General features: G+C 35.2%; 1 protein-coding gene and 1 long non-coding RNA gene across 5 annotated transcripts; both read right to left on the bottom strand.

The window, feature by feature from the left end:
• Positions 1 to 384: 384 nt before the first annotated feature.
• Positions 385 to 4,366, bottom strand: LOC120340555 (sorcin-like). 3 transcript variants are annotated; one of them, XM_078120155.1, is made up of 7 exons: positions 3,977 to 4,366; positions 3,333 to 3,474; positions 2,964 to 3,091; positions 2,619 to 2,645; positions 1,588 to 1,737; positions 1,339 to 1,507; positions 385 to 1,130 (listed from the first exon to the last, which is right to left on the bottom strand). In XM_078120155.1, the coding sequence occupies exons 1-7, from the start codon at positions 3,988 to 3,990 to the stop codon at positions 1,089 to 1,091; spliced, it is 672 nt and encodes a 223-aa protein (XP_077976281.1). In that variant the 5' UTR covers positions 3,991 to 4,366; the 3' UTR covers positions 385 to 1,088. The 3 variants fall into 3 exon arrangements, with proteins under 3 accessions (XP_077976281.1, XP_077976280.1, XP_039264774.2); XM_078120154.1 differs by having other exon boundaries at positions 3,333 to 3,488; positions 3,976 to 4,329; XM_039408840.2 differs by lacking the exon at positions 2,619 to 2,645 and having other exon boundaries at positions 3,333 to 3,488; positions 3,976 to 4,298.
• A 1,057-nt stretch (positions 4,367 to 5,423) lies between these two features.
• LOC144431972 (uncharacterized) lies at positions 5,424 to 7,472 on the bottom strand. Of its 2 annotated transcripts, XR_013480323.1 has the most exons (3): positions 6,813 to 7,472; positions 6,411 to 6,527; positions 5,424 to 6,034 (listed from the first exon to the last, which is right to left on the bottom strand). It is a non-coding gene; the product is annotated as an uncharacterized LOC144431972 (long non-coding RNA). The 2 variants fall into 2 exon arrangements; XR_013480322.1 differs by having other exon boundaries at positions 5,424 to 6,527; positions 6,813 to 7,471.
• Between the last annotated feature and the right edge of the window lie 3,026 nt (positions 7,473 to 10,498).

Here is a 10,498-nt window from a genome sequence, read left to right as displayed (position 1 = left end):
CGCGGACCCCAGTTTGAGAACCATTATTCTATCTGAGGTTCTATGTCACACGGTGAGATCGTCCATGTTGTGCTTTTATCTTTCATGTCCGAACCCCATTTTGAAGTTTTGGCAACTGGCCTGATTCTCCGTCCGATGTGGTTGACTTGTGGGTCTGTTTTTAATAATTTTAGTAGCAATGGTCAATGAGGGGCACATAAATCTTCACTAGCTTAATAAGTAAGCCCCAATATAAAGACACACACTCACAGAACCCACATCCAAATACTATTCTATAACTTTTATGAGATATTCACCACCAGTATCACCCAATAAGTCCCAAAATAATGCTCCTTCATGGTGAGATCAAACTGGTAACTTCTACAGCAATTAAAACAAGATATAGGAAGTTTGAATATAATTTATTAAACTGTTAAAACAATTAAATTAATTGAGGCAATGACATAATGTTAGAAATGAGAGTGCAATCTGCTTTTAGGTAGCTTGAATTGCATTATTCAAATCCTTGCAATTTGGGATAGACTTTGTCATTAAAAAATAATGAAACAACTATGGGATATTTCAGGTTGGATGTGACTCCTTTATTCAGTGGCACCAAGCAATTATCATTTTTCAAAAAACTCAAAATTAAAAAAAAAACGGGTGGTTTTTGAATTGGTGCATAAATAGGTAAAATTCAGTGGGTCTGGATAGGGAAATTGTTGATTAAAATTATTGAGAATGCAGGAAAGTAACATAGCTGAAAGCACACCAAATAATATATACAGAGTATGAGACAGTTCAGTGGCACTAAAAATTGCGTGCAACACTATGACATTATTCTGGGCCGAAAAAAGAAGTGATTATGTACCAGATTTTTGTTTATGAACCTGCCAAATTGAAGATGAGATTAAAATGTATACAAAATACTGCAGCATCAAAAGCCACCACACTTAAGAAAATTACGATTAAACTCTAAAAATCTTAAATATCATAAAACAAATATGAAAAAAATTTCATAGTAAACAAACAAAGCAATAAGAATTATAATACACGAAATTAAAGTAACAACTCTCCAGTCTCAATACAAACTTTGGAATGTTTCTCACTCAAACCATATTGAGGGTGTTGTCCAAAACCATTTCGAGAAACTGAAAGAGAAAAGTAGAAAATTTTAAAACTCCAGTCATACAAGGGATAAAGCAACCATATCCAACATAATCTATATCCATTAGTTGATGCTGAATACATCCAATTACTAACTAAATAAATTAATAGTCATGACGAGGAAACTGGATAAAACAAAAAACACATAGATAAAAATAATGGTATGATAAATACTGTTATCAAAGTACTCACTTCTTCATATCTTAGCTGAATATTCCCATTCTGATTACGGTCCTTTTCTCTGAATTTATCTGTCAGAGTTTTCAACATAACACAAACTTGTATAAAATCATCAAAATCGATGGTATTAACAGACGTTCTGTCAAATTGTCTCACAACAAGTTTGGTAAAATCCATTGACCTATAAATGAAGAGTAAAAAAAATATTTTCGTTGTGATAATTCATTCGTAGCATAACCAATTTCCAACTTGACCACTTACAATCTGTAACCAAATGTTGCAAAAGCTCTTGACAGTTCATTCGCATCGATATTCCCAGATCTGTCAGTATCAAACGAATCAAAACATTGTCTCCACTGCTGTATATAACCCCAAAGAGCAGAAAACTCGTGTATATCAATCTGACCATCCCTATTAAAATATGAAATACTTGAAAAAAGTGAAGTTTTTGGATTGCCCGAGTTTTGACAAAGGAGCGCTTGCACAGAATTTCATGGAGTCAGAGCTAGGTTTTTAATGAGTTCTATCCTGATGAGTTTAGTGTTTGGTGTTTTTGAATAAATTTGATCATTGGCTTTTGGTGCGAATCTCAAACAAGGTCATCAATCCAATTATCCATATAAACAATAAGTCATACATGAAGGGATAAGTTATACCCTGAAAGACTTAATTTAATACCAGATTTTATAGCTTACAACCTTACATATTCATTAACAGGTTTTACTTTTTTATTTTTGTGTTGTATTAAATAATATTCTGTTAAAAGTTGAAAACATGAATAATCCTAAAAAGTCTTTGTAATCGAAAAAAAATAAAGTAGACAACAACTCTATATAAAACAGAACTGGAAAATTTGTTTTAAATAAAGAAATATGGGACCTCCTAAAGTATGCGCACCAAGATGGCGCACAACCTGAACTCAGGTTGTGTACAAGGTTAGGGTTCAGGTTGTGCAACATCTTGGTGCACATACTTCAGGAGTACCAAAATATGTATGATAGCATATAATGTAAAAACTATTAGATCTGATAGATCAAAGGAACAATCATTTCTTCCCTGAATCTAAGAATAACTTGAGGAAAAACATTATACTACAATGACTAAAATTAGTGTTAATTCCCAACAACAATACATTAAATCATCCATCCATAACTCTTACAAAACAACATCAAGATTTGCTTCTGTTTACCTTTAAATTACATAAAGACTACTTTTGCTTTGGTCAGGTATGTTATATCTACCAATCACAAAACTAAGCACTATTGCTACACCACTACATTAAATTCACTTGCCTTGCTTGAGACCCACTTTGTCCATTACTAAACATGAAACCCAATGCTGTGTTAAATATTCCATTATTTATTTAATGTTATGGAATATGTAGTGATAGATATCCATATTCTTACATAGAGAACAAATATTTTCATTTTAAATTAACTAAACTACATCAATGTGGATTATAGAGTTTGCAATTTTTGATGTTTTAGTTGTGACAGTCAAATAAAATTAAATATCACTCCAAATATTGAACATCTTGCTGAGGTTCAACCAGGGCAAAACATATCTTAAAAAAGCAATACTAAAAAATAGGAATTTCTGTTACAATGAAGCCTTTAGGTTCAACCTGATAAACTTACTTATTCTTATCAAACATTCCAATCATTAGTCGACAAGTTTCGTGGTTGAATTCTTTCATCTTATTATTCATCAATGCAGTTCTTAATTCATCTGCAGATATTTTTTTGGATCCATCTTGATCAACAGACTAAAAAAGGAAATCAATCCTTATAAATGAAAGTAAAATATATCAAAACAAGGCATTGTCAACATCATTAATTTCAATACTTTCAAAGCATTTGGTCTTTAACAAGAACAATACTTTCCAAAAACGGTCTATAGATCAAAGCTTCATCTTGTCTAGATATGTCCTATTGTGTACTCCAGTACCTAGTCGCAATTTTTAATTGAGTAAATAATATCTAAATTTTTTATCACAGAATACACACCTGAAACCAATAAAAGACAACAGGATCTATTCCTGGTGGACATCCAGGAGGTAACTGAGGTTGTTGCGGATGAGGATAATATCCAGACTGTTGATGGTGACCATATCCAGAGTGTGCTCCATGGTGAGAACCATGGTGTGAAGAACCATGGTGTGACTTTAACATGAACAGTAAAAAAATCGAAAATAAAAGATGTTGCTTATACAGTTGCAAAATACAATATAGGCGCTTAAGACTTCTGCATCTTTTGTTGGCTACAAATCACTTTTTTTCTTGTACTACGGTAACTGTAACCCCATGAATGCTAAAAAAGTGACAGAGAATTACAGGACTCTTCATCACTATAGGGTTGGCAGGTTGTCTATGTAACTACTGGTAAGTTACCGAGTTTTTACACCATCTGACCACAAAACAAAGAAAGCACAGAATCAGGGACAGATACCGGTACAGGTTTCACTAAAAAACAGCTAGTACCGGTGATAACTCCAGATACATGTATCATATTTTCTTATTATTAGAGATTAGATGTATGAAACATCGTATCACAGTACAGCAGTAGGCCTATCAGTGTCCCAAGTTTAGGGATCAATTCACAAAAATAAAACAGCTAAGGTACAGTAAAAAAAAATAATATTTTACTCACATAGCCCCAAGACATTGTCTGACAAATTTTGTACTAAATGATCAATGTTTATTCGTATGAAAATCTCACGCCACACACAACCATTGTTTACCGTAATTGATTGAATGCGACGAAACAAATCAGCAACACTTTACCCAGCTGAAGTACGGTTAATAGGCGATTGAAATAACAAATATGTCATAGTCACGTGACACAACACGGCCATATTCGAATTAGCCAAGAAAACGCTTTTCGAACTTCTGTTCGAAAGGGAGGGAGCCTGTTCGACACAAAAAGAGAACGTCTTAATCATATGGCGAACCACGGCCTCTCGTACGGTTACCAGTCCAGGTCGGGTATGGGATTAGTTAGCCAGTTATTTGTTTTCGGAAGCATGGACTTGATGGTGGAGGAAGCCGTAACCGACCAGCGGTTACGCGAACCACCCTACGGCGACGAGGAGTCCAGCAATCCTCTCGCACATGATCATCCCCGCATGGGATTCGAACATGCGATTCCACGAAACGTAATCAGAGATGCGGTGGCGAGCGTATTCCTAACGCTTAGCACGATGAGCCACACCGCCGAGCCGATTGTTTGGGGCAAGTATGTATAACAATGGAAAATAATTCACCAGACCTGTATTTCCGAAAAAGTGTGCCTATGCATGCTAATAGTCACGATAAATTGTCGGCGCACCCATGTTAGTCGTTGGGCGCACCCGGAGCATGATTGGGAACAGCCTCAGTTGTCGTGTATTTCCACATATAGGCCGCGAGCCGAGGCCCTGAAAAACGCCTAGAAAGTGAGTTTCGTAGCGCACATCAGGTAACTACCTGAAAATGATTTTAAAATGTTCCTTAAAAATTTAGTAACAAATATTGCCTTGTTCCCACTTCCAAAAGTTGCACGTTTTACGGAAAAGACGCTTTTACTACAAGAAATATGTGCTACGATCTGTCCTATATTCTCTACATTTTCGGCACTGAACAATGACTTCTGCATGACGTAACAATTGAATTAAACCAGCTGTTAGCGAGCGGATGAATATTAGTTATTTCTGCTCGACCTTGCGCTGAGTTGGGCAGGCTTTCCATAGCCCTGTTTAGTTATTATTAGTTAAGTTATGCTAAGACGTTGTTGAAAAATGTATAAGTAAATTATTAAACACTTGTAGATCCTTACCACGGATATGGGCCATGAGACGAAACCATGAAAACGCCCAGAAAATGAGTTTCGTAGCGCACATCTGGTAACTAAATAAATTCTTCAGTTTTGTGTGAAAACGAACATAATGAACGCATTACAGCTTGTTCCACAATCCTGGTGCGAAATTGAATATAAGAGGTTCCCGGAAATTCAATAACCATAAGTTTACAACGCATACATAAGAACTATACAATTCGAGAGCCCTACAGCACACTAACACAAATGTATTCCTGTAATGTTTTGCCTGACCAAAATCGGACTTCCTCAGTCAATCATAATTTATTAGGTAGATTACGAAAAATATGGCATACATGTAACCAACAACAAAAAATACTTTAATTGTGTGACAGGAGTCGGGAGTGACCTCGAAAGCAGCGACACCAACAACGCTGATTCACATTTGAGAATAAATTTTATGTAATAACCACAAGCAGTTTACAACAAGAACAGCATAAAAAGCTACATCCATTTTATAGAAGCTATCAAGTATCAAACGTATTTATTTTTAAGCAATGAAGTCACAAATTAACATCGTGAGCACGAAAACACAAATAAATCAGTTATTTCTCACTTAGAAATTTACTGCAAAAGTCAAGAAAATTAAATGAATGTACAATATGTACATAACATAGTGAACAGAAATATTACAATTTACAATTAATCTTTTTTTAGTTTATGTGGTTATGTATTTGAACAAAGGCAATAACATTTCTAGAAACAGGACTACGACACTAACAAATGTCCGAAAAAAAACAACAAATGTATGATACTTATTAAATCAACTGTAATATCTAATTCACTTTCTTCTGAATTGTTTTCGAAATCCACTATCTCAAAAATCGACTTTTCCTCTATAGGTGTACTGTGATTTCTGCAGTCAATACAAAAACAAAAATCTGTGCAATTTAAGTTGATTTTGGCACACTTTCATAAATTATTTTGACTATTTTTCTTTGCAGTTTGCCAACTCAAGAACTGATTTGAGGGCCACATGCTTCTTCAGTGAATCATTGTTGGGTGGAGAGTATAATCCTTATGTTTGACAGTGTTAAATAGACGTGCCCTGGTACCGGTATCATTTACATTCTTCATATCCTCTTCAAATTCCTCAGCTTTATTTATTAATACCTCGTTAACCTCAAAAGATCTTCATAGTCGAGGGAAAAAAATGAATTGAAAATCTCAATGAAGTCTCCAACATGAATTTGATGGGCAGTTCCAATTGCAGAAAAGTATACCTCATATACCTTTAAGCTTCAAGACTTCTTGTTTAATCCATTTTATAGCACTGATAGCAGCAGGGATCAGAGCCTGCGTTAGGTCGGATTGGTGGAACATTGCCTTTTTCTTTTGTAGTACAGTATCTAAAATAAGGAATAAAATAATATTTGGAGAAGCATGATTTTAAAAATACCCCTAAATACTAACTAATACCTTGAATACATAATGCATTTTATCTGATGTACTAAATGAGCGTATATATGCTCATTGCATGTTCTACAGTCCAGCAGTGTTTGCATACCATTACTAGAATATATCTACTTTAAATTTTGATATATCACAGTCTGAAATGTCCTATGACAGTATGAGTATGGACTATAGACTATATTTTGAAACATCAACTGTTTGTCTACAACTTCATTTCTCACCTCTCAATCATTTCCAATGCTACCTTTCTTTCCACTCCGGCATAACTTATCATTGCTTCCCAGGTTCTTGTCGACTCTATGAATTTAGATTTAGACCAACCGACATTAGTAAAATTGATTAATTTCTTCTCTTTCACACAACCGTGCATTACAGAAACAGCCATTCATTTCTATTTCCAAATATGCTGTGGCCTATATAGTAGTATAAGTCTGCTGAATAGTCAAGAAGAGTCATTAAATTAATCATAAACATTTCATGCAAGCCAGAAAATATCGTTGTTTGTGACATATTACAGTATTATTCTAGGTCTAGCCTTCCTTGGAGTTACCGCACCGTACCTATTTAACAACGTCTTATGAGCTAGTGCTCAACTAAAATTGCTATATATGGCAAGGATATACAAGTGTTTAATATCTTACCTATACTTTTCAACACCTCCTTAGAATAACTGGACTAATATTACCGGTAACTGAAAAAAAACTATGGAAAGGCTACTCAACGCAAAAGCGAGCAGTTGAGTACATCTGATATTCATCCGACCACTGGGGATCCACCTACAGCTGACTAACTTGACTGTTACGTCGTGCAGAAGTCTGCGTTCATTGGCCCATGATACCGGAAAAGCAGAGAAAATAGGACAGATGGTAACACATATTTATTGTAGTAAAAGCGTATTTTCTGTAAAACGTGCAACTTTTGGAAGTGGGAACAAGGCAATATTTGTTACTAAATTTCTAAGGAACATTTTGAAATCATTTTCAGTTAGTTACCTGATGTGCGCTACGAAACTGAAAGATAAATGGCCTCGGCTCGCGGCCTAATATAATTTATGCACCTCGTATTGAAGTTGAATATGTGTAAATACAGAAATAAATTAAACGATGATCAAAAGTATTTCATAAATCAAATATTAATTGAAGATTGAGAAAAATGAATATTATTTGTATATTATCGAATTATATTTGTATAATTTTCGAATTTGGGAATAATTTATGTCAGGTAATGTTATGATATTATGTCCTAAATTTTATTGTATACTTTTTATAGGTACATAAAAAAAAACTAAGAAACGCCGCTCTATGCTCCTGACTACTTTTACATAGGTTCATATAAAAATGACATCTGTGACTTTTTAATCGACGCTTACTCGCGCCTTTCGCTCTGAACAATGCCCTTACTTATGTACTCTCTCCAAACATATACTGCCAATAATAACTTGTCAGTCATGACCACGCATGATATATACCCTCGGCATTAGGAGAGACACCCTTTTTCATCGCAATATGAACGGTCTTACTACTTACTGAATACAGCGCGAAACACCGCAAAGAGCGCAAAACAGCGCGAAACAGCGCAAAACAAAGGAAAACAGCGCAAAACAGTGTGGAAACCGCGCAAAACAGCGCAAAATAGAGGGAAACAGTGTGAAGCAGAAAAAAATTTTGCAATGAGTTCGGGGCACCTTGTTTTGAGTTGGAGTACCACGGCAGCAAATTAAAAACACAAACCAACGTATGTAGTCAGTAATGCTGTAATGGCAGGTCTGCCCCTGCTGGTGACACATTTTGGGTACCATAATTTAGAACATTTTCCATATGGATATGGTTGGCTTTAGGGTTAGGGTTAGGTAAAAGGGGACCTCCAGAAGTATGTGCACCAAGATGGCGCACAACCTGAAATTGTATGTGTGTGTGTGTGTGTGTAGCGGATTCTGGTTGTGCGACATATTGCACATACTTCTGGAGCACCAAAAAGGTAGATAAAATTTCGCATGATGACCTATAATCCGGTACATAACCTTGTAAATATGCCGGAAATAGCGCCATAAAACCATGGCGAGAGGCGCCGTGGTTCTTTCGTGGCAGGAGGTGGTAATGACTGCGTCTCCTTTTTTGCGCTGTTTCCCTCTGTTTTGCGCTGGTTTCCTTCTGTTTTGCGCTGGTTTCCTTCTGTTTCGCGCTGGTTTCCTCTGTTTTGCGCTGCTTCGCGCTATTTTGCGCTCTTTGCGGTGTTTCGCGCTGTATTCAGTAAGTAGTAAGACCCCAATATGAAGGCTAGAGAAATATCGGGTCGTGAGGATATTTCCGCTTTATGTAGATAATATTGGCCGAAAACAATTCGAATCGTTTTTGATCCGATTTCGAATATTCAGTTCGCTGGACATCACGAACTCCATGTAATTAGGTACATTTTTTAGTATGCCTTCGAAATCTAATTCATTTCTTTCTCTCTGTGTACCCTTCATCCTTACTAGATTAGGAATAAATGCCAACAGATACACTCTGGATTGAAATAAAGGGCATTTATTTATTTATTATTTATTAATAGTGATTATTTGTTCAGCAAACTGTAAGGTACTATTTATAAAGAATGATATAATAAGCAATTTCATTATAAGCACTATGAATATAATATTGTAATCAAATAGTCACATTATCAAGTTTTCCATCTTTGTATCATATTTTTCTTGCCGTTGCATGTCTTAATAGTGAAAATTTTCTGCCATTTGTCGCACCAAGTTTTTCTGTATGTATATTTCAAGCAAAGTGATTTGTACATGTTGTCATTTAAAGCCCAATTGAATTTAATGTATCTTGGCAAAGTATGAAATCATCCAAGACTGGACTGGAGAATTTGCTTCATGATTAATTTTCAAGGTCCTCGATCTTCCCCTAATCATACATGTATTAACTGTTATATCACTCCAATTATCGCTTATTTCAAGCCTCAGGCAGTTACCGTATCCACTGGTATGTTCTGGCTTCTATCTTTCAGTAGAAATTTTGCAAAACAAAAAAAATGTTATGAAATGGACCTACTAGGAGTCAAACCCCAGACCTAAAAGCTGAAAATGCCATTGCTTCAACCATCTTATAGCCTAATCTCAAAAATATTCTGTAAGAGTTCTGGTCAACTCTCCAATGAGTATCTTTTTTATTTTATTTCTTATTTATATACATTTAACTGTGAATCCTAATAGTGAACTTGGGGGGAGCTGACTCCGATGACCTTATGGTCGTATCGCTCCCCCCAGTCTATACCGAATTAACTTTGTGTATATTGTATATATTATTTTGTATACCATTGTTCGTTTACGGTTGACAAAACAATAAATCTCTCTCTCTCCTTACGTATAGATTATTAATGTCATATTTGTGATAATGTTAATGAGTAAAGGAATAGCTCGCGAACCCCCTAGGTTTCTCCGCGGATTCCTTCGTATGGAGCACTTTGAAAACTTGCCTCGGGCCTAGATGATGTGGCGGCATGGTGAAAATTCAAAAAAATTGTGTATTGATATATGAACAAGTTTTTAATTAGCATTATTCGTTGCCCATCGCCTTCATTTATGCAGTTGTGTTTCACTTAATTAAAACGAATATATATATTGTGATTGGAGGAAATTCGAATATAAAATAAAAGATCGCGTTTCAGTTCGATTCAATGGCTTGCCAATATATATCAGTGAATTGAATATACTACTTCAAACCTACAATTCTAGCAAAGCACCTGACCAAATTAATAACCAAATAACGGAAGAAATTACACTTATTCAACTAATTAACAAAGTGGTTTATATGGCGAATTGGCCGAGGATTTCGTCATTCTTGAGATCACTGTAATGTTGTTTGAGTTTTTGTATTATTTTGAGTTATGAAATATATTATATATATATTTATGGTAT

This window comes from Styela clava, chromosome 14, assembly GCF_964204865.1.
Source record: "Styela clava chromosome 14, kaStyClav1.hap1.2, whole genome shotgun sequence".
Classification (NCBI taxonomy): domain Eukaryota; kingdom Metazoa; phylum Chordata; class Ascidiacea; order Stolidobranchia; family Styelidae; genus Styela; species Styela clava.
This window is presented reverse-complemented; position numbering and strand designations above follow the sequence as displayed.

Coding starts and splice junctions, on each gene's coding strand:
- LOC120340555 (XM_078120154.1), bottom strand. Junction 3,092..3,332: donor TTGTCTTTTATTGGTTTCAG/GTGTGTATTCTG, acceptor TTCCTTTTTTAG/TCTGTTGATCAAGATGGATC. Junction 2,646..2,963: donor GGAATGTTTGATAAGAATAA/GTAAGTTTATCA, acceptor TTTCATGTTTAG/TAATGGACAAAGTGGGTCTC.